Source organism: Lemur catta, chromosome 11 (assembly GCF_020740605.2).
Source record: "Lemur catta isolate mLemCat1 chromosome 11, mLemCat1.pri, whole genome shotgun sequence".
In the NCBI taxonomy this organism is placed as follows: Eukaryota; Metazoa; Chordata; class Mammalia; order Primates; family Lemuridae; genus Lemur; species Lemur catta.
In genome coordinates, this window is record NC_059138.1 from 43,259,892 (window position 1) to 43,285,253 (window position 25,362).

At 32.4% G+C, this 25,362-nt stretch overlaps 1 protein-coding gene across 1 annotated transcript in view; it reads right to left on the minus strand.

The window, feature by feature from the left end:
• Positions 1–25,084, minus strand: part of GNAT3 (G protein subunit alpha transducin 3) — a 39,910-nt gene extending 14,826 nt beyond the window's left edge. The window contains exons 1-4 of the mRNA XM_045564093.1: positions 24,829–25,084; positions 9,667–9,709; positions 8,049–8,190; positions 2,348–2,505 (exon numbers count right to left, since the gene is read on the minus strand). Of these exons, the coding sequence (XP_045420049.1) occupies positions 2,348–2,505; positions 8,049–8,190; positions 9,667–9,709; positions 24,829–24,946 (461 nt within the window). The 5' untranslated portion in view covers positions 24,947–25,084. The remainder of the gene's footprint in view (positions 1–2,347; positions 2,506–8,048; positions 8,191–9,666; positions 9,710–24,828) is intronic.
• Between the last annotated feature and the right edge of the window lie 278 nt (positions 25,085–25,362).

The window sequence follows — 25,362 nt, forward strand, 5'->3', positions numbered from 1 at the left end:
TCATTTTAATGGTAGCTAAATGAAAACCTTGGTAAAGACACCTTTTAATGCACTTTTATTTGCGTGTATAAATCATTTCAAGCAAAGCAGAGGCGTTAGCAGACTGACACATTTGCATTTAAAATGCTTGTTTTAATAAACAAATGTAGGATTTGGATGTTCAAGCCTGCAGTCTAAAGCTTAGACCAAACAGAGGCCCTTAATACATATGGCTTAAGCCACTTGCAAATACTGGATTTTTTTCGAATCATGTAAAAATCGTATTTTTCCTGATAAACTCTATGTTAATTCTTAAAGCACATGGAATTTAAATGGCACACTAGTTGGCCACAGTCAGTAAATCATGCAGTCCTAACCAAAATCTCTCCCCTGCTTGCCACTGCCATGTCCCTTTTCTTTCAGTTTGCTAGAACAGATGGGACTGTTATGTCACCAACTACAGCATTCCTTCCCCTCACTCTGATCAGATTCACCTTGTTGTTGGCCTCAACTTGAAGGAGCTCAAGATTTGAGAAAAAATTCTTATTTTCACCAAAAGAAAAAAGAAAAGAAAAGAAAGGAATGTTCAAGATCTTGCTCTATATAATATATATGAAATAGACCTGCAGTGTAATACCAATCTGATTGTATACATAGTTTTATAATATAATTAAGTATTTGAAAAAAAATCTGCTCTTAATTTCTGGAAGCAAGTAATGTCCATTCAAAGTTCTTTTGTAGCAAGCTTTTACTTAACTTTCCTTTTGAGGAAACTTAAAGGCAGAAAAAAATTAACATTTTAATTTTTTTGGTTTATGTATGTATGAAATATTTCTGAGACACAAGGGGCAGAAATCAGCTTTCCTGTTGTTATTCTACTGTCCTGCAAATTAATCTGGGTAGTCAACTATTCCAATATGGGCAACTTCACAAAATGAATGCCTATTGATATTGCTTAGTCGTATTTAACTTGAAGAACATATAAAAATTTTTAATATGAATCTATAGTAGGGTAAATAGTCCCAGTGTAAAACGTATTTTAATTATTTAAACAAAGGAAAAAGCTAAATTTAAAGATTAGAGAGTACAATAAAATATTATTTTATTTGCCCATTTTAATTACAAGATTTGTAAATAGCTTTTTGCTATCAAAGAGCAAATAACTTGGTAAACACAATGGTAATTTTATTGCAAATAAATTGCTTTCAATATTCTAAGGGAAAAATAATGTTTAATCAATATCATGTATCCAAGACTAAATAGTTTAGTCACAGCTCACTCTTATCTGTCTCTCCAGAACTTTACTAAGCATGTTTTGTGGGAATATTCCATAATTTAGCTTCTTACTCATTGCGATTGTCTTTATCAATGATTATTGTAGAAAAGTAATGTTTTAATACACTACAGAGATCCCTTTTACTATTAAAATGTGATAGGCACTGAGAAACTTCTAAAAGCAGTTATTCAAGTTTATGTAATCACAAAATGACACCCATTTGGTCCCAGAGATAAGAGTAGCTCTTTCCTCCAAAGGCAATGTGCCCATTGGGATTTGGGGTCTAAAATAAAGACAAATGAGTGATCACAGAAGACTGGTTTTGTTCCCCCTAGAATTTATGCACATACATATGCATGGACAGAAATATAAAATAAATAGATTGTATTTACATACATATAATGGTGGGATAGGTTAAGAACCACTTGCTAAAAGGAAATTTTAAATTACTTTGGTAATGAAATTATAATGTCACAATCTCCTAATTTCCTTATAGTTAATTAATGCTAACTGGATGATATTGGCAGTGAAAATTATATAATCTTCCCTGATATTCCAAAAGAGTCGCATATTCTAAAAATGTTTTGGAAATTAATACATTAGTTTCTTCTAGAATTTGTATCATGTTAATCAATCCAATGAGCCAAGGCATGTGTCATTAATAAAATTATTCTAGGAGATGGTTTTAGTAACATGAATATAGGTGAAATGAATAGCCCAAAACCTCAGGGTGCATGTCACCAGTGTGTGTTAATGGTGAGTGCTATCATAATGGTTAATTCTTTTTCCTCAAGGGAAGATATTTGTAACATATGTATCTTCTCAGACAAAGAGTTTCAAAATTAGTTATTTAAAATGCTCCCCTGATTATTTATTTTTTATATCTCATTTATGCCATCTTAATGACATTTGTATCTCAGTTATGTCATCTTATTCTTTTTCATTTTTCTTCCATTGCTTTTTATTTTACTATAATAAAATGTAAAGCTTTTTACTTTCCTCATTTGTGTTCACAAATGCACAGTATGCAGAATCATATTTCTCAATTTTAAATGTTTCAACTGTAATTCCTATCATAACAAATTCACTTACTAAGCAGCCGAATCGTTGAGCTGATATTCAGATGCCCTTTCAAAACAGGCCTGAATTCCTGGATCTTTCCACAGTCGTTTTATTACCTCAGCCAGTTGAGGCGTCATGCCACCGTCTTCCAGGGTATTTGCCATTGCATAAAGTTGTTCTTGATCTTCCTAGAGGAATGTTTTGGTGAGAAGGATAAAAATCTCTTATTTGGAATCATATATTCTGTTTTTGATAGAGAATTTTAATTTGATGATTTTTATCTTATTCCTTTAGGTAATAATTCTGCTGAACATCTTTTCAAAATATATTAAAGTCAGAAGAACTAACGTTCCTTATAATGAATGGCTATAATGAATGGCTATAATAATGTCCAAAAGAATTCTTTACAAAAACTATGAAATATTTTATGGAGAAATTATTATATTTTGGCATATCACTGACTTCTGAATATCATATCAAAAAGGATAACAATACCTTGGAGTATGTCCATTGAGCTTGTAGAGGGTCAAAATGCTAGGGTAACAGAATAGTGAATATAATCTAATCTTACATTTTGTCTTCTTTTGATCATAGCTCTATATTTTTCAAGAAAAAGAAAATGCTAAGTAAAAATTAGAGTAAAAATAAGAAATAAATTCATTATTCTAAAATTGTATTTTTTTTTAATTAATATATATATTCTTTGGCATCAGGTACCTCTTTGTAATCATATAAATAAGCAATGGTAAACATTTAGATCCACACAAAAGTTTTGAACATTCCTGTAGGTGTTGTTGATTGCATGCCTCTGGAGCAAATCAATTCTTACCTCTAGAGGTAAGAATTCATTAAGAAAAGTAAAGCAAAGCAAAGCAAAGAAAGGAAGTATTGTGTTATCCCTGCTGTTGGTATGATATTTGAAAGTTGCAAGGAGAGAAGTTTAATGAGTAAATACTGTAGTCCACAATTTATTTAAACTAATAATCGAAACTGTTTTTATAACAAAACTTTTTTTTTTAAGGTTAAGAATTTGAGTTTCAGAGTAATTAAATTGACTATGATAATAGTCCAGGCAAAGTAATAGAAGTCTAGGCTCAACCTGGTTGGCAGCCTCTAAAGCTGATATCCTTTCTAGCTCATCCTTCTTCTAGTGCATATTACTAATATTACAACAGTTTTCAAGATAGCACATACAATATTGCACATAATCCTCACAAACACAGTGAAATAGACACTGTATTTTCTCCATTTTACATATGAGGGATCTAAAACTCTCAAAGGTTAATTTGTGAGACCGCTAAATACTATAAGCATCAGAAAAGGAATCAAACCCAAGCACATTTTGTGCAATGTCAAGCTGCTACCGGTGAATTATGTCTAATAAGAACCTGCTGCTTCTCTGATACAATTCAATTTAATATTTTTTTAAATTGACTACAGGCTTATTTTATCGTTTTATCAAAAATATGCTGTTTGTATGAAAAAGTAAAGGTATATCTCTAATTGTTAAAGAGAGACTATGTTAAGGCTAAAAAATCTTATTCCATATTTCTTTACAATCAGATTTTAGTGTTAAAAACAAACTGATCCAATGATCACTGGGCCAGTTGTTAAATGGCCAAAATCAAGGCTTGACCTCATTTTCTTGCATCAACACAGGAATAAATTTTTAAAATCCTTCTTTTGTATTGGAAGGATGTGAGAGAAAACTGCAAATCCAGCAAAATATGACTGGTCACTTTGCTGGCAGCATCCTATTTGGCTCTTTCCACTATTAAAGTGCCATTTAGAAAAAATGGTGCAGTGAAGCAGCTGCTACACAGTTTTATCCCTAAAGGGAAAATATGATTTGCCTTGTCAGCATATCTTTATAAACCAACGTTAATATACTCTTTCGTTTCTTTTAAAACATTCCATTTTTCATTTCAATATACTTTATTTGCATAGGTATCATAGGTATCATGAATGTAGTTTCACTTTAAACTTTAAATGTTACAAAGTCTTCGTTGACTACCTCTTGAATCCTAGGACCTCGCCCACAGGCAAGTCATCCTATCAGCGTGGTTTTTCCTCTCCAGACCATTTATTTTTATTTCTTCTTACTTTTTAAATTTTTATTTTTTTAAATTTTAGAATATTACAGGGGTGCAAACGTTTTGGTTACGTAAATTGCTTTCGTACCGTTTGAGTCAAAGTTATGTGTGCCCATCCCACAGTTAGTGTGTACTATACCCATTAGGTGTGAATTTACCCATCTCTTTTTCCCCTCTCCCACCTGCCCGACACCCTATGGATGTTATTTCCCATATGTGCACATAAGTGTTAATGGATTAGTTCCAATTTAATGGTGAGTACATGTGGTGTTTGTTTTTCCATTTTTGTGATACTTCACTTAGAAGAATGGTCTCTAGCTCCATCCAGGATAATACAACATAATACTTATTAGTGAGAACATATGGTGTTTATTCTTGAGATACTTCACTTAGGATAATGGTCTCCAGTTCACTCCACATTGCTGCAAATGACATTATTTCATTCCTTTTTATGGCTGAGCAGTACTCTGTGGTGTGTATGTATTTTTTCTTAATCCACTCATGAATTGAAGTACACATCTTTACAATTGTGAATTGAGCTGTGATAAACTTTGAATGCAGTTATATTTTTTAGTAAACGACTTCATTTCCTTTGGGTAGATACCCAGCAGTGGGATTGCTGGATCAAATGGTAGGTCTACATCAATCTAAGCACTTGACCTCTCCCATCCAATCCACTTCCTTAGTGTAAATCATATGCCAGGGTGTAATTGTATGTCCATAACACCTAAATTTAGGTCTCTAGCCAAAGTATCTCTTTTGAGCTTCAAATGCACATTTGCAATTGCTTATATATGTAGATATCCCATAGAACTTACAAACTCAACATATCCCAAGCCAAACTAATTAGTTCTTCCCCATTCCCATTTAATGTAGAACTATTCTTAGTTCCACAAATAAGGATCTACCTTCACATTTAGCTGTGCTGCCCTTTTGAAATAGCAGATGCTTTGCAATTACTTGTTCAAGATCAAGCTTTCCTGTCCCTATGGCATATATTGTTCCCATCTGAGTTACTTCTGAGCTCTCAGTATATTCTGGTATCCAACCAAATATCTTCCATATAAATAATGGTTTAATAAAAAACCAATTTTTTTCAAATGATGCAGGATGTATAGATTTCAAAACATAAACTTTGATGATCCTATATTCAAAATGCTATTGAAAAATAATAATACTTAATATTTACTGCAAATTTATTATATGCAATAGTATGTATTGTAATAGATTACTTATGTTCCTGCTTCCTCTTTTAATAGTTATAATTCAATGAGGATAGCACTAACAATTTTTGGATGAAGAAATTGCAACTTACAGAGGTTAAGTAACTTATCCAAACTTACGGAGCCAGTGACTAATAAGCTCACATAAATTTTCTATAAGAACTTTCGCCCTTTGAATGACAATCTGTGTGATGATATACAAATGGTTATGTAAAAATAATTACATTTGTATAAATAAACATATTAGAAGCTAGTCAGAGCTCTGAAAGCAACATATAGGTAGTGTTTAGCAATTAATCTGTTGAATAAGCAGTTTAAATCAGATAGAGAGTGCATTAATTTTAAAATCAAATACTAAAGCATGTGGTTGAAACTTCTAGAGTTTACATCAGTTGAAATCAAAATATGAACCATGAAGTTCCTGGCAACCATGACGTTCCAATATTTGAGAACAGAGGTACCCCTGAGAAGTTATGACAATTGCTTAATGGCAGCTTAAGTTGCTCTGTTATACCATTCAATATACACAGTTTAAATATATTGTACTTATTTTTACTTTTAGTCAGCACAATGGCAGCAATGGATAGAGTCTATTATTTTCACTCCACTTGTATGTCAGATCATCAAGACTCTTACCCTCTTAACAATAGATTTCAGGATTTTCATGATGACTGGTATCACCGTTTTGCAAACACTGGGCTATATGAAGTACATAATATATTTAAATAAGTAGCAATAGGCAAGGTTGTGATTTCCAACTTCTCTGACACAAATACATAGAATACCATATTGCACATACAAATTTGAACATGATTAAATTATTCTCAAAGGAATTCAGAAGGTACACCTATTTCAGTAACTATTATTGCCTAGAAGAAAAAAAAAATCAAATACATTTTTCTAATCATTCAGTCCTTGTATAGGGAAAAGCACTGTAATGGGAGCCAGGAGAAGTGGGTTTTGCCTAAACTCTAGCTACTTAACATAAACCAACTAATCTTTGAGTCTTATGTTTCTCATCTTTAAATTAAGGGGGTTATAGGAGGTGGTCTCTTAAGGGCCTGTTTAAAATCCTAGGTTCTCAGGAAAAGCCAGGGACAGAGAGATAACTGAAGTACTTTTTTGATGACCAAGTCATAGAACAATAAAAAATGAAAGGATTTTGGAGTTCAGCTCCTCCAGGTTCCCCTTTTATACATGAGAAGGAAACTGGAGCCAGAGAAGTAGACTGGAACCAAGTTGTGGGGAGAGTTAGAAATGGAGGGAGAATCAGTAGAATCCCTGACTCTCTTTACAAACTATCTACCTACGGGCATATTTAGTATTTTGTTGTTCTTTGAAGAAAAGTGAACGGGTGGAAAGGGGATTTACCCTTTCCTTTAAAATTAACAGCATGGAAAAAGCATTTTTATCATTCTAATGATTTCCACTGGTCATTTACATGGGCTAACCCTAAGCTGGGTGGGTGGGGAGTACAAATGTCCTTTTCTTTTCTGTCATTATTATACTGTTCCTCTCTATTTTTATTGTTCCTATGGCAAGGTCTCTAAGAATTACATTGGGAAGAGTTCAGTTGGCATCCTCTGGTACTAACCAGCTGCCCAGTGGCTCCTGGACAGGACATGTGAAAACAGGTGAATTCTTCCTGTGGATTGTATTCAGTTACTCTTTTTTATGGTTGGGGTCAGCTATTGCTCTTTGAATAAGACTATATGTTTAATTTGCCAACTAAAATAGTTTATATGTTTGCACATAAGCTTTTCAAGTAAGTATACTTCTTATTTAATGTAAAATAATTATGTTATAAAATATAAAATAGGGAAAAATGAAATTATTTAGATGCTACCATATAAACAAAACTATGACTACTTGAATATATTTAGTATACAAGCATTTTGCTTACCCACACAATTTGAATTCTTTTTTAAAATGTTAACATTATAAAATAAGCATTTACCTGTTGCCACATAGTCTTTGTAATCTTCATCAAACATAAATTGTAGTGTTATTATTAAAAGTTTTTTTTAAAGTCCCTATGAAATGACTCATAATTAAAGTGAAAAATAATGTAGAGATATTTGCAGGCTAGCTTTATGCAATAAGCCCTTTTGTATTTAGCAATCATAAGTAATATTTTTCTTTATTATAGTATATTATTTGATATTAAGTTTGAGCCTTAGTAAAACAGTTAATGTTGAATAAGATTATAGCACACAGTGAAAAAGAAAAATTCACTTCAAGGAAAATAAGGAATCTTACACTAAACCGAATTAATACTTCATATGAAATATGAAAGTCATATTTCATATTTTTAAACTTTTGGTATAGATTAGTACTACAAATTTATTAAGTCCTACTATTTTATGTCTCAAACTCTATTGTAGAATCTACAACTGTCATTATTTGCATACTTACTGCACTTCTTGGATTTACATAATCAATTCCAAGGTTAGTCATGGCTTTCACAATAGCCAGGATGGATTGCAAGGTATTGCTGTAAACTACTGCCTTGAATTCAATGCATTCTTGCTCACTGTAACCATTCTTATGGATGATCCTATGATGAAAAGGTGAAAAGCTTTTGTGAGTTGAATAATTGATTGTAACACTAAAGTATATCAACAGTAAATTGCTTGAATAAAATGGGAGTATATGTTCATTAGAAAAGGTCAAAGAATTTTGACAATATGTACATACTAAATCTGAATAATTTTATGCCTTTGGATTTTTATTATCATTGCAATTTAATACAATATTTTCTTTCTGGGCTACCCATGATAAACATGAAGAGAACTTACGGTTTATTCTAAACAAAACACTTTTTACAATGAATAAGTCATCAGCGTTTACTTAGAAAGCTGCTTCTTTTCAAGAGAGAAAAGGCCAGATTCCCAGGATGAAGATACATGCAGAGTTCTGAAACTTCGTGTTGTGTTTACAACCTGATGTCTGGAGGAAGTGAAGTCATTTAGTAGAACATTCATGTCTTTCCTATCATTTAAAACACACTGGAAAATAGGAGTGCCTGCTTTCTATTTACAGCATTAACAAAGGCATCTTTTTTTAATGCAGGTAATTGCACACTGTTAAATCCCTGTCATTTTTCCATCTGTGTTCGTGCCACTGAGATCTCAGAGTTGAAATGCTGAGACATTTATTTGGCTGACCTCAACTCTTCCTTCCACTCATTCAGTCAGAAGTCAAGGTTTTAGTAGTACTTTAGGAATAATAGCTTAAAATAGATTTACCTATTAAAAGCTAAAATATTTGGGTGTACTACATATTTGCATGTACTAATTACACATTTTTGCATCTTTATTGCATGATATGTTCTTGTTTCTTTCTCTTTTTTTTTTTGAGATAAGATCTCACTCTGTTGCCCAGGCTGGAGTGTAGTGGCACAATCATAGTTCACTGCAGCCTCAAACTCACGGGCTCAAGTGATCATCTTGCTTCAGCCTCCTGAGTAGCTAGGACTACAGGTGCATGCCACTAGGCTCAGCTAATTTTTTAAATTTTTTATAGAGATGGTGTCTTGCTATATTGCCCAGGCTGGTTTGGAACTGCTGGGCTCAAGTAATCCTCCTGCCTCAGCTTCCCAAAGTGCTGGGATTATAGGCATGAACCACTCTACCCAGCCCTTTTTTTTTTATTGTTTTTTAAAGAACCTTGTGCTCATTAGACATCTTTTTGTATGTCATATTACTAAAGGTTCATGTTGTGTCCATACACATAGAGACATTAGCATGAGGGGGGAAAAGAAGACAAAGCCCTCTTTAATATCTTTGACAATATTAGAACCTTCAAATAAAAGTATTCTGAACTGAAAGGGTTAAAGGCAGTGCCTATATTTATTATGTATTTTTTATATTTACTGCCATAATTTGCTGAATTTCTACTTTAAGCATGGCCATGTTTGTTTTATTGCATTAAACAATTAAATAACTTAAATGAGTAAAAATTAGACAATTAAAATGGTCAAATACATGGACAGGCATCCAATATTAAACATTTGAAATAGTTGTGTACCTACTTCATTTGTTTAACGATAGTACTTTTCCCAGATTCTCCAGCTCCTGCAACAAAAAGAAAAGAATGTTATCAACTGACACAGCAAATTTGTATAGACATTGAAATCTGATTATCATTTTCTCATGAGAAATCTTTAACAGACACCTCTCCTATTATATCTTCTAAAGCAAGAATTATATATTATCAGGGAAAAATTATATTTTTGCATTTGAACATAATTTGGGAAGCTGTGTGTCCTGGCTTTGCAACCCAAGAAAATGGTCCCCAACTTCATAGTCTGTAGATCACTCTCATGCTCCCAGAATGTCACTTCGTATATCAGATTTGATTAAATAGCAAGATAAAAGAAAAAAAACAGTTAATAACTTTTTATTTCCAGAATTTTGATTGGATGATAGGCTCTTGTCTTTAGCATTGTATTTGCCTTAGTATGCGGTAAAATTTCTCCTGGTTTAACAAAGGAAGTTGCTAATAGCACTAAGCAATACTAAGGAGCCTGTGGATAAGAATAGATATGGGAGTGTCTCAAAGTGGGTTACAGTGACATTCCTAGGGGAGGAGCTTGGTGTGGGCAAAGGGGGAGCTGGCAGTAATGCCACAGAGAAACCTGTTGTATTTATCTGGAACAACTATTTTAGCTGATGATATAAAATATACAACTTTATTTTGGTATAAAGTCAACTCTGCAAACATCATGTAGAGGAAGACAAAATGCATATGATTTTCTAAAGATAAAGCATGACTCTCTTTTTTATTATTTGTGTAAATTTAAGGCGTACAAGTGCAATTTTGTTATATGTATATATTGCTTAATGGTGAAGTCTGGGCATAGAGTGTATTCATCACCTGAACAATGTACATTATACCCATTAAGTAATTTCTCATCATCCACCCCCTCCCTCCCTTCCACCCTTTCAAGTCTCCAATATCTGTCATTCCATATTCTATGACCAAGTGCACATATTATTTAACTCCCACTTGTAAGAGAAAACATGAGGTTTTTACTTTCTGAGTTATTTCACTTTAGATAATGGCCTCCAGTTCCATCCAAGTTGCTGCAGATGACATGATTTCATTTTCTTCTATGGCTGAGTAGTATTCTATTATGTGTGTGTGTGTGTGTGTGTGTGTGTATATATATATATATATATCTCATATTTTCTTTATCAGATTATTCATTGATAGACACTTAGGTTGATTTCATATCTTTGCTACTGTAAATATTGCTATGATAAACATAAGAATGTAAGTATCTTTTTGGTATAACAATTTATTTTTTGGGGAGTAGATGCCCAATAGTGGAATTGCTGAATTGAATGGTAGTTCTATTTTTAGTTTTCTGAGAAATCTCCATTCTGTTTTACATAGAGGTTGCACTAATTTATATTCCCACTCGTAGTGTATAAGCAATTTTGTCCCGCATTCTTGCCAACATGTTATTTTTTATCTTTTTAGTAATAGTCATTCTGATAGTGTAAGATGATATCTCATTGTGGTTTTAATTTCCTTTACTCTGATGATTAGTGATGTTGAGTATTTTTTCCTATGCCTGTTGGTCACTTGTATGTCTTCTTCTGCAAAATATCTATTCATGTCCTTTGCCCACTTTTTGATGACTTTGTTTGTTTTTCTTTGTTATTGTTGAGTTTTTTGGGTTCCTTATAAATTCTGGATATTAGTTCCCTGTCAGATGCATAGTTTGCAAATATTTTCTCCATTCTGCAGATTGTCTGTTCACTGTGTTGATTATTTCTTTTGCTGAGCAGAAACTTTTTACTTTAATTAAGTCCCACTTGTCTATTTTTGTCGCCTGTGCTTTTGAGGTGTTAGTTGTGAATTCTTTGCCTAGACCCATGTCCAAAAGAGTTTTCCCTAAGTTTTCTTCTAATATTTTTATAGTTACGGGTCTTACATGTAAGTATTTAATCCATCTTGAGTTGATTTTTTGTGTATCATGAGAGAGATAGGGGTCCTTTTGCATATGGTGATCCAATTTTCCCAGGACCATTTATTGAAAAGGGTATCCTTTTCCCAGTGTATGTTCTTGTTAAGTTTGTCAAAGATCAGTTAGCTATGGATGTGTGGCTTTATTTCCGGGTGTCTATTCCATTCCATTGATGTATGTGTCTACTTTTATACCAGCGCCATGTTGATTTGGTGTTATAACCTTGTAGTGTAATTAGAAGTCAGGTAATGTGATGCCTCCAGCTTTTTGTTGTTGTTGTTGTTGTTGTTCAGGATTGCTTTGACTATTTGGGCTTCTTTTCGGTTTCATATAAATATTGGGATTTTTTTTCTGCTTCTGGAAAATTGATATTGGTATTTTGATAGGAATTGCATTGAATATGTAGATTGCTTTGGGCAATGTGGTCATTTGAACAATATTAATTGTTCCAATCCATGAGCATAAATGTTTTCCCCTTTGTGTCATGTACAGTTTCTTTTATCAGCATTTAGTAGTTTTCCTAGTAGAGGTCTTTTGCCTCCTTGGTTAAATAAATTCTTAGGTATTATATTTATTTTGTAGTTATCGTAAATAGAATTGCCTTCTTGATTAGATTTTCAGCTTGTTTGTTATTGATGTATAGAAATGCTACTGATTTTGGTATATTGATTTTGTATCCTGAAACATTACTGAATACATTTATCAAATCTAGGGGTTTTTTGTGGAGCCTTTAGGGTTTTCTAAATATAAGATCATATCATCAACAAACAGAATTTGCTTCCTCTTTTCCAATTTGGTTGCCTTTTATTGGTCTTGCCTGATTCTTCTGGCTGGGATTTCCAGTACTATGTTGAATAGGAGTGGTGAAAGTGGGGATCCTTTTCTCATTCCAGTTCTTAAGACACTTTTAATTTTCCCCCTTCAGTATAATGTTGACTGTGGACTTTTTGTATATGGTTTTTATTATTTTGATGTATGTTCCTTTTACAAATAGCTTGTTTAGAGCTTTTATCATGAAGTGGTGCTGGATTTTATCAAATGCTTTTTCTGCATCTGTTGAGATGATCATATAGTTTTTGTCTTTAATTCTGTTTATATGATGACTCACATTTGTTGACTTGTATATGTAAAACCATACTTACATCCTTGGTATAAAAACCCTTTGATAATGATGTATTATCTTTTTGATGTTTTGTTGAATTTGCCAGTATTTTGTTGAGGATTTTATGAAAAATTAGTGGTTATTTCAGGCTGTGTCTCAAGGTCTTTTAAGGATATATCTTCAGTCTGCTTTGCCATTAAAGAGTATTTCTTTCGAAAATGAAACGCAAGAAGTACTGAAATAAAGTGTGATAACCTAGGTTTGAGTTTTTTCTCTTCCCTGTGTGTGTGTGTGTGTGTGTGTGTATAACAGCTTCAGTAAGCCCTCTAAGCCCCTCAATTTCCTCACCTATAAACTGAGAATACTTAACTCACAAGATTATTAGAAGATTCTAATAACATAATAAGCATGAAATTGTTTGCAGACTACGGCACAAAATTAAACATAAAGCAATGTTGTTAGAGAATCCAAGCATCTAAGAAACATTGTAGTGTTTTGTAAAGACAATATCCTATTATAGATACCCTATATGTATTTAGCAAATAATGCTGGAGCAATTGGGTAAATATATGGAAAAACACATTGACTCACATCATAACATACCAAAAATTAATTTGAAATGGCTCATAAACTTATATATAAAAACTAAAAATATAAAATTTCAAAAGAAATACATGTTTAAAAATATTTGCAACCTTCAGTTAGCCAAAATTTTACTGGCAGTTTCAAAAATTGGGTCATAGGATATCTTCAAAATGTCAGAATGGCTATTAATTTTGGACAGATTTCAAAGTAGCACAAGTAAGGCAATTTTCAGATTTTCCAGGAAGAATCCAAATTCAGGAAAATTGATAAACATTACCATGCCTTTATCAGCATGGCAGTCAACTGCCTTGTTTTACTAAAACTAGTATAATTTTATGTAAGCAAAAGTAATATGATTTTTGTAACTCCAAATCTCAAAGTTTTATTCAAATTGTATTAAAATATGTATTGAATCAGAGGATACTGACTACCCTATTTAAAATTCTAACCCAACTCTCACCCACTTAATCTTCCTTTCTCTACTTTACCTTCACTTCATTCTTAACAGTTATCTTTTTCTATATGCTTAAAAATCATTCATATATCATTTTTAATGTTTTCTGTCTATCTTCCATCACAGCAAGTTAAATTTCACATTGGCAAGAGTCTTTTTCTCTTTTGTTCACTGATTTATCCAAAGTACCTAGAACGGTGCCTAACTCAGTAGAATCTCAATGAAACAAATAAATTCTTTAAACTCATATTTCAGAAAAAAAGATTTTGTCCTTTGTACTATATTTTTTAATTGAGATATTTCTGCATGATTTGCAATGTTTTCTTAAGTGTTGAAGGGATATATAGCTACACCTAAATTTGATTCTATTTCACAACAAATTTTTTTTTTGTCCTAGGCTCCTAGGCACATCTAAATGTATCTAGTTTCTGTAGTTTTCTGAAACAGCAACCCATCTTATGTGATATTGAGGAAATTATAATGGTAAAGCTTTAGGAAATAATGTTATATATTTTGGTGATCATATATAGATTCTTTCTCTTGGGTAAACTTCCAGAATACATCTCTTTAGGATTTTATGCTATTGTGCTCTACAGCACAGGTAGTGAAATATGACAACAAAGTTGATAAATGCAAAAATCAACCAAAGTAATTTTTTAATATTTCTCCATAGATTTTACTTAACAGAACTAAACACAAACTGGCAGATTGGGTACAACCATCTCATTTAATAGAGGCTGCAATGCCCAAGATTAAAACTATTAAAAATGAAATAAAATCACATTAGAATACCACCTCTCCAATTTTCAGAAGACAACTGACTATATTATTTTGGAGGGCTGAAAGTTATTTGTTTGTGAGAGTGGCAGAAGCAAAACAGTAAGCTCTGCACAATATTCCGGTTTGCTGGCATTAGATAATTTGCTATTTTGCTATAGGATGTATATCAATTTGAATGGAAAGTCATTCAATAAGACTATAAAACTGTCCTCAACAGGTTTTGTTTTAAAATCCCTAACAATAGAAGTGGATATTAGAGATTGTAGCATCATTCTACATAAGTGACAGATTTGGAGAATATCTCACTTCTCCAAATACATTTATTTTACTGTCTTGAAAATTACAGTTATGGGAATGTGGGAGAAAAGTCAGTGAGCCCAGTAGGAACTTCAGTCCTTGCTCATGCAGGTGTTATTTAGTGTTGTGTTTTATTCAACCAGAGTGAAAATACAGGGGGGAATCTGAGACTGAAAAAAGAATGTCTTATTTTTTAATATCAATTAAATTCCCTCAAATAATGCTATAATATTTATGATTTCTATAATGAAGTGAAAATAATTTAGACTATTTTTATTTTAATGAATTATCTACCTTGATAATAAGAGAAAAAGTCTGTCAAGAATTTTCCAGAATTGTACCAGAATGTGTATTATGGACAAATACTGTATCAGTTAAGAACCACTGTTGTACAGTTAAAAAATAATCACAACCAAATTTCATTCTATTCACTCTGTTACTTTTTTTTTTTTTTTGAGACAGAGTCTCGCTCTTTTGCCCGGGCTAGAGTGAGTGCCGTGGCGTCAGCCCAGCTCACAGCAACCTCAGACTCTTGGGCTGAAGCGATCCTACTGCCTCAGCCTCCCAAGTAGCTGGGACTACAGGCATGTGCCACCATGCCCGGCTAATTTTTTTTTTCTATATATATATTTTAGCTGTCCAAATCATTTCTTTCTATTTTTAGTAGAGACAGGGTCTCGCTCTTGCTCAGGCTGGTCTCGAACTCCTGAGCTCAAACGATCCGCCCTCCTCGGCCTCCCAGAGTGCTAGGATTACAGGTGTGAGCCACCGCGCCCTGCCCACTCTGTTACTATTGACTGGTCAAAAATATATGATAAATTTGGGGAAAAAGTGACTTTCAGACTATGCAAGAGAGTCAGTGTACGTTTAGAATGGTCTTCTGTACTTCATACTGATGACACTAAGACCTGGCATTTCCAAAATTATTTCTGAGGCTAGATGGTGTGTTGTTATATAACAGTTCTTTGTAACTTAGCTGGTAATTCATGATGTATCTAAGGTAAACAGAATAATCAATCACCTTTAAAAAATAGCATTTACTTTTGAATGAAACCGTATATTTAAAATTAGTATTTTCCCTTAGAAATCTTTTAAAAAGGAGTCTAGACCATCCTTGCTCTATGTAGTGACTTCATTCTTCTATGTGAAGGTCCAGTATAGTCAACTACAGCATTAACAGGAAAATTCCTAAAGAAAGGCCAATCTATCTAAAATCTCATTTATTATCTGCAACTCCAGTGCAAAGTTATTTCAGAAATAAATTATTGAATCCCATTCTCACAATGATTCTAGGTCTTAGTTCACAATAGCCATTACATTCTTGTAAGATTAGATTATTTTATAAAGCCAAATATAGACATTCTAACAGCAAGTTCCCATATGCTGAGGGTGTCCTGAGATAATCGGTTCCTTCCAAATTGCAGTCATCACTAAAATTATTTTCTGGGTCAAGGGGTACCAAGGGAATTTTAACAAGATATGCACTGTTTCTTTGAAATAGATAATGTTTCCAGTAATTAAATATTTATTTTTATACTTAAGTTTTACTTTGATACTCACAAATGATTTTATTTTTAATAAGAAATCAGAGATTCTGGTCCACATTTTTTTATTTGAAAATATCCAAACAATTTTAAAGCGACCTAATGTCTATACCTGTAACTAAACTTCAACTGAATGTAAATAAAGTTTGATTTTTCATTTGATACAACTTGTTAAAATAGGCAAAATGAGATTGAACACTTTGACTTATAATCATATGTAAGATTTTTGTATAGGTAGTCTTAAAAATCACATAATTCTAAAATAGAAATAAACCTTAGAAATCAACCAGCTATGTACTTCTCTTCATTCTCTGCATGAAAAAAACGAATCCAGTAGAGATTATGGTAATCATGCTAAGTCCCAGATCTATCTTAAAACAAAGAAACTATGTCTTCTGACTCCCATATTAAGATTTTTAGGGTAGTCTTTTTGAACCAATTTAATTTATTCTACTTATTCTTTCCTTTCATGGAGCAACAGGAAAATTCTCTTTTTTCCACATGACAGTGCTTCAAATAGTCCAGACATGGTAGAAAAGTGCAATAGGCATAGTCGTGTTTTGGAATTAAATAGATATGGGCTTGCACTCATTTCTGACTTCAACTAGGTGTCTTGATCAAATTTAATCTCTCTTGAGAGTCAGTTTCCTCTTATAAAATTGTGTTATTAATATCTACCTTTTAAGTCTTGGAAGGATTAAATTATAGATGTAAATTACTTACAACATACTCTAGCATCTAATGACCTCTCAACATTTTCTCTTATTTAAAGAACGTGTTCACATCTTTTTAAAGATATGTTTCAAGTATAATATCTTCCATTCTTTTAATCCTTTCTTGTGGAACATGATTTTTAGACCCTTTACCCTCTGAACTACATGCTATGCAAGAGCCAATCTCCTTCTGAAATGCTGGTACTGAAAATTTCGCTGTAGATATCAGCGTTATGAACAGCACTGATATTCTGATGCCATAGGATAGGGATGCAACCTAGATCTGCCTCACTCCTGCTGATTGTGTTTAAATAGAATATTTTTCTTAATAGGGACCATGACTAGTTTGCCTCCTTTATTTTTTTTCTTTGTAGCATTCTTTACCTGTATTGAGCTTGTAGTAAATAAAATTTTTTTACTTTTTTTTTTACATCAATTCTTATCAAATACTTTTTCCCACAAACCACATGTATTTAATTGATTTTGAACCTTAATAAAAATATCTATTAAATATCATTTTGCTTATTTGAGGCAAACATTTCTGCTAGTTGAGATCATTTGGAATTCTAACTTTGTTTTGTTAATATAGCCTTCCAAACTGAATTTTACTCAAGTTTGAAATGCCTGCCTGTCCACCTTCACCCAAATCCCTGATAGGAGTATTGAAGAGAAGAAGGTCAAGGACAGGAAACTGTGTCATACCCTACAGTCTATTCTGTCAACAGGAAACCCATTAATCATCATAAGTCCTTCTTCAGTATCTGTAGTCAACAATGCTAAATGTTTGCCATTAAGTATAATAATTACTCGTGGATTTTGTGCACTGCATGTTTGGCTCAGGAAATCCCCTTCTATTCCTAGTTCAGTAAGTGCTTTTTATCAGGAATTGATGAAGAATTTTATTTAATTAATTTATTTTTTTGCATCCACAGACATTATGATTTTTCCCTTTTAATTTGATACTGTAGTGACCCTTCTCCCTGCCCCCTTTAAAAAAATATACATTGTTGGCATTAATTTTCTAATATTGTGCTTTGGTTTTTGTATTTATGTTTGTGAGGATGATTGGCCTGTTATTGTCATTGCCAAATTTTGTAAAGCTTGTCAAATGATGAATTGAAAAGAATTTCCTAAAAATGTTGATGTAATTTTGAAATAATCTGTCCCTGGGCTGCTTGGTAGAATTCACTTACAAAGCAATATGAATAAATTTGCAGATAAATTTGTACATTTTCTTTTGCCAGAAAATAAATAATAGCACAATATTTGTTTGTTTTTATTTTTCACAAACTTTTTTTTCAGAGACAAGTTCTTGCTGTGTCGCCCAGGCTGGAGTGCAGTGGCACAAACATAGTTTACTGTGGTCTCAAACTCCTGGGCACAGGCCATCTTCTGCCTCAGCCTCCCGAGTACCTGGGACTACAGGTGGGTGCCACCATGCCCAGCTATTTTTTTAGATTTTTTTTGTAAAAACAAGGTCTCACTTGTTGCCCAGGCTGGTCTCAAACTCCTGGCCTCCAGTGATCCTCCTGCCTTGGCCTCCCAGAGTGCTGGGATTACAGGCATGAGCTACCATGCCTGGCCCCAAACTTATCTTGATAATTTAAAAACATACAGAGGTTTGAGGAAATAGTACTTTAGAAGCCTGTATTTTATAACCTTTGCCTTTACCAATTATTGATGCTTTGTCATGTTTGCTTTCTTTCTTTTTTTAATATATACATAAATTTACATATACATCCTATGTACATATTTTCATATGCTTTGTTTTGCTGAATCTTTATCAGACATTTCACCCATAAATACTTCAGAATGCATCTTCTAAGATTAAGGCCATTTTTCTTAAAGACCGCAATACTATTTTCAAACTTAAGAAAATTTATGTTAACTCACATGTTATCTAATACTATTTACTCCATATTTAAATTTATGATTGTTTTAGAAAATATTTTTCATATCTTATGTTTCATGGATTCAAGATCCAATCAAGTTTCACACATTTTTTGTTACGTTATTTAAACTCTTTTAATTTAGAAAATTTCCTTTGGTATTATTGTTATTTTGTTTTCCTAACATTGACATTTTTCTAAAGTCTAGGACAATTTTCTTATATAATGTCCAATATTATAATTGTCTGATGGTTACAGTCAATGGAAATATTTTAGCATAAATACAATATGATGTGGTTTTTCAGTGCGTGATATCATTAAACACTGAAGATATAGCCCTATGCCTATTATTGTGTCCAGATACCTATTTCTGTGATATAGAAATAAGCATCATGAATCTGTAAAATTCCTCATCAAACTATCTAAGCATGTTTTATTTCTGAGAAAGAATATTATAAGTATGTACTATCTTTTCTTTTTAATCTTTTATTCGAATATTCTAACTTCCAATTTATACTTCATTTAAAAATATCTGATAATATTTGTACCTATAGTTTAAAATACCATACTATATATTTAAAAATTTGCTAAGAGTATAGGTTTTATGCTAAGTGTTATTATAAAATAATAATAATGATGATAAATAAGAGGACAGGAAGAAAATTTTAGAGGCAATGGAAATGTTCACCACATGGATTATGGTGATGGTTTTACAGATGTATGCTTATCTCCAAACTCATCAAGTTGTATGCATTAGATATGTTTAAAAATATGAGTTTTCTTGCATTTTGAGAAGCATTTGAGCATATATATCATTCTTCCTATTAGGCTAAAAGATAAAGACATTAAAATACAAATTGACTTTCTCCACACAGGCCTATTTTATTAATAGATAGATATTTGTCTGAGTGTTCCTTAATTGTGGGAATAGTTGTGTATACAATCTTTTAGTATAAATTAATGTTTCAACAACCAAAAAAAGGCCTTGGGTAATCACATTGTCAGTCTATACACACTGGATATCTGGAAGAGTAAAAATATAAGTAAAATGAGGAACTCAATATATCAAAAACAAAGTTCTCACTAGAGTTATCCTTCCTAATTTCCAGACCCATATATTGACCTAATATATATCTCCATTTGGTCATACTAAAAAAAATCATAAATTTGAATGTTCCAGATTGCTACTTCCTTTCCCCTCTTCCCCAGCTTATGTCCTCATTTTTCTTTGTTTTACATAAAAGGAAGACAAAAGGAAGACAAATTGTACACATATACTAAAATTTGACTTTTTAAGATTTGGGAATCTGTAATGCAAAAGAATAAACCACATTTGTCTGGATTTTTACAATTTACCAAGTACTTTGACACCTATCATTTTTCTGAGGAAAATGTGGCTAGCCCAAGGTCTCTCTGAGAGATAAAAAAGCAAAATACTCAATGAAATATTAATAAATCAATTTTACCTCAATGACTTAAACACATTCTTCCTAGCTGGTATTAAGTTTTATTCTCACTATTCTATGTGGTTAAACTATTTAGTTCATTCTGCTGTGTAAGTTTTATTTTACCAATTATTTTGTAACAAGCCCTTAGAAGTGTCAAATCATAATTATCATAACTCTCCTCCTGTAATACTAAAAAAGTCATACTTTTCAAAATATATTTGTTGAATAGGTAAGACTATTTGAAAAATTTGAAAATATTGATTAGCTATGTTAATTATAATCACATTTAAAGTAGATATTCTTTGATCTCTAGATTCCATCCATATTCATGTTTCTAAGGGCCAGATGATTGGAATAATATTTTAAAACACTAAAACTCATATGGCACCATTATGAGAATAGTGTGATGCTTACAATATAGCACAAAGAAACATTAAAAACAAAAAGGTTTTAGAACTGAAGAAAAAGAACACCCATGATGAACTTCCTGTAATAGTGCTGGAAATACCTAGCTAAAAGCTAATTATAATATCATAACTGAGAACTGCAGAATGAATGTTAATTATATATAAAATGTGGCAGAGTGTTTTGGATATGAAGAAAAAAGAAAGCTATTCTTTTTTCCTGTACTTTCCACGAGGCTTTAAATTTAACCAGCTCTTGTGATGGAAATTTGTAAAAACACAAAGAAAAGTAATGCAGTGAAATAAATTTAAACTGAAATTTGAAGTAATAAATAGGAAGAGAGGAGAAAGAAAAGATGGAAACATGATCCATATTGAGTTTATAACTAAGTAATAGGTATTTCTTTTGAATAGCAATACAGTTTAATCAAACATTTATAAATAAAATTTTTAAAACTAACAATCTACCAAAGAATATCTTATTCATTAGAATTTGTTTTTCTTATTAAAATGTATTCTTTGGTATGTATTTATAGGCTAATTATTTTTCAGAGTACATGACAGTATTGTCTTGGTTGCAGTTATCAAATGTGTCAGCAATGTATGAATCATCTCCAGTGTTTCCTAAAAGCCTGCCTTTTGCTGAAAAACACATATTTGACATCTATTCTGTAATTTTACTGAAGGTCTGAAAAATGTAATAAGAAAGGAATCTGTCTGCAAGGAGACCCTTTTATTGTAAAGTAGCACTTTGATAGGTTTTCAGATTCATTGAAATCTTGTGTTCAGTAATGCCAAATGGTTACATCTACTTTATAGTACTCTGTTAAATTTGGAAAGGTAATGTTGTGTTTAGGCACCTAGAAATTCACCAGATAATGAGGATCAGCATAGACAGTAAATTCTGTCAAAAATGTTTGGTAGATTTCTCATTTTTCTAAATGTAGCGTTAGACTCAGGATCTGATCATTACTAAGGTTAAGCTGGTTAGTCCCACATGCCATCCATTCATTGGTAAGCTTAGAAACTTGTTCAGATCACACTGATGAATAAAAATACTGTTTTGATGATGGGACAAATTAAGTAGGTTTCACTGGTGAGGAGATTTAAGGATGAGAGAATGGGAAGTGTTAGTTTAGTTCTACTGAACACTTTTATGATGTCTTAAGGAGACCAAATTGAATTTAACAATTATTTGAATTCAATTAAAAATGAGAATGATGCAGAGTTTTTTCAAAACTTTGTTGTTTTGACTTTGATAATTGAAACAGTATACATAGAACTCAAAAGGAATCCAGGAGGGAAAACTCAGTCAAATGCTTGGAATATAATTAAAATAAGAAAAACTTTAGAGAATTTGATTTATTTTGTATAAATAAAATATGATTGAGAAGTTTGTTGCACACAAATCCAAGCTATGATATGATAATGATTAAAATGAATGTATAAAATTATGATAGTGTTAGAAAAGTTAAAGGTATACTAGTACCACTAATGATTCTTTTATACCTCTGGAACAAATGTTACTCTTTCTTCTTGCTCTAACTTACCACTTAAATCTAAAAATAATTTATATGGTTTCTTTTTCATTTGATATCATCGTCCATTAAATTTGGGCCCAAATCAATAGCTCTGTATAAAGCTGTAACTTTTCTGATTCCATATATCAGTAATCTACTGATTCTCAGTCCAAAAATTTAAAAATTTATCCACTTCTCCATCATTACACTGTACCTTTTGACTAAATTTTCATTGATATGTTTTCAGTCATCTGCACATATTATTTTTTAAAATTTTTAAAATTTATTTTTTAAATAGATAGCATTGCATGTTTTTATTGTGTACTACATTATGTTTTGAAGTATATGTACATCGTGGAATGGTTAAATATAGCTAATTAACAAAGCATTACCAGGTGATTATCATTTTCATGGTAAGAGCATTAATACTCACTCTTTACATTTTTCAAGAATACATCATCCTTAACTATAGTTGCCTTGCTGTACAATAGATCTCCTGAAATTTATTTCTCCTAATTGTAATTATGTATCCTTTGACCCATATTCCCTCCCACCCTTCTATCTCCTAATCTCCCCAGCTCCTGCAAACCACCATTCTGCCTGGTTCTTTTGTTTCACAAGTGAATCTCCAGTTGACCACCTGCTCTGATGTGTTTATCTCAAGAGTCATTGCTTTTTGGCATGTTTGATAGCATTTGTCTTTGTCTAAATTTTAGTATCCTTTAATTTTTTCTTGGCTTTCCATTTCTATTTTTATAAAATAATAAGTGAAATATTTTAAAAATTGGTATGTACAAAATATGTTTATTCTTTAGAAATTTTATTCAAACATAGGGATTTTTGTTGTATTTTATCACTACTCTTATACCAGTGTAGTGGTATTATGCTTAGGACCAGAGGAATATAAAATGCATTTGTATGAATGCTTGGCTTTCTCTCTCACCTTTTGTTTGTGTTTTCTATGTCCATATTACTTTCACACTTGATCAGAGCCCCAGAGCATTCTCTGAAGTGTCAGGACAAGCGTATTGCATGGTGTCATAAGCACTTATTCCAACATCCTTCTAAGTCACCAACTTCTAGATGGTTGCTGGCAAGTGCTGTGGGCATGTGTGCAGCCACAGAATTTATGTGTAAAGGGAGAGGACATTTCCTTTCCTTTGAGGAGCTGGGAGCAAATTAGACACAGTAAGGGAACACTAAGAAAATGAGGAAATTTGTCGTGTGAAAGATTCACAATTCTGAAACACAATCAAGTCCTTTTGTGTATAGCCAAACTCAGAGAGAGCATACAACTCTGATTAAATCAAAGCTCTTGTTTTGTATCCTGCTTTATAATAGGTCTTTAGTTTTTACTTCAAAAATATAATTCTGTTTCAGTGACCACTGCATGTTAAATGTTTTATTTGTTACGGAAAATGTGTGATAAAAATTATTTTCATTCTTTCAATTAACTAAACATTTATTGAACTTATAGTCATGGTAAAATATTTTGCTGAGATTTGAGGGAATGAAAAAAGTAGAAGAGATGTAATTCCTGACCTGAATGAATACAGAAATGCTCTAAAAGGATTTAGATGGAGTATTTCTCAAGTGTACAGACAATATCACAGGTGATATTCAGGAGCCTAAATAACAGTAATATAAAGTACTTTATTATTATTTTCTAAATCACTTGAGGCCGGGCGCGGTGGCTCACGCCTGTAATCCTAGCTCTGGGAGGCCGAGGCGGGTGGATTGCTCAAGGTCAGGAGTTCGAGACCAGCCTGAGCAAGAGTGAGACCCCGTCTCTACTAAAGATAGAAAGAAATTATCTGGCCAACTAAAAATATATATACAAAAAATTAGCCGGGCATGGTGGCTCATGCCTGTAGTCCCAGCTACTCGGGAGGCTGAGGCAGTAGGATCGCTTAAGCCCAGGAGTCTGAGGTTGCTGTGAGCTAGGCTGATGCCACGGCACTCACTCTAGCCCGGGCAACAGAGTGAGACTCTGTCTCAAAAAAAAAAAAATAAATCACTTGAGACTAATTGATTTTAAAAGCACAGGTAAATAAATAACATATTACTTTTGATATTAAACAACCCAAGATACTTCCGTACAAACAAAGTAATGTAGATCTTTATGATGTGTAATTAAAGGATTATTTTCAGTATTGAAAAGCTGACATTCAGAAAATGATTAGGGTGCAATAAAATAATAAATGTGTATGATTTTTATATAATAGTAAATCATATTATTGACAGAGAAATTGAGTTATCTACTATGTTCCTCTTTGCCTAACAAAAAACATGTAATAAAATACCAAACCAAAAAATATTAAATATTTATAGAGCTCAAATAAAGTCTGCTTAAGTTTCCAAATACATTTTCATAATAAATCTCCCATGTTTTAATATATTTAGGAAATTAAAGTTTGAGAAACTAATACATCACAACTAAAGAAAAATCAGGGTTTGGAAAGCAATAGGGGAAACATATTACCTAATAGTAGCAACTTTACAGTTCTTGCATCTCGCTCAGCATCCTCCTGAAGCTTTTTCTCCAGTTCTTTTGACCTTTTGGCTGACTCCTTGCTCTCTGAACTAATTTTACTTCCCATCTTCTGGTTTTAGATACTTGTCAGTTTATTCACTCAAAGTTTTCAAATATAGAGCGCAGCTCTGGTTTGGACATAGGACTGAGGAACAATGCTCTGCTGAAGTATCCAACAGCCCATTCCCTCACGCTCTGAGATTCTGCTTTGACTAAGGGGATGCTTTCTCATCTGTCACCTGATCAAGGGGTAGAGCCATACAACCCTGATGGAAGCTAAAGAGGAAATTCATTATGCTTTCAAATTAAATGGCCACTTTTGGCACATCTTCAAAAACAGGCTTATCTGCCTTAAAGAGTAGCATAAAATACTGTAGAAAGTTGTCAGAATCTGTACACCGAAGATGATCTACAATGAGCAATTCAAATGGAATGTTTCTCACTAATAGGTAACCTCTATTCTTGTGACTGGAAATTATTATT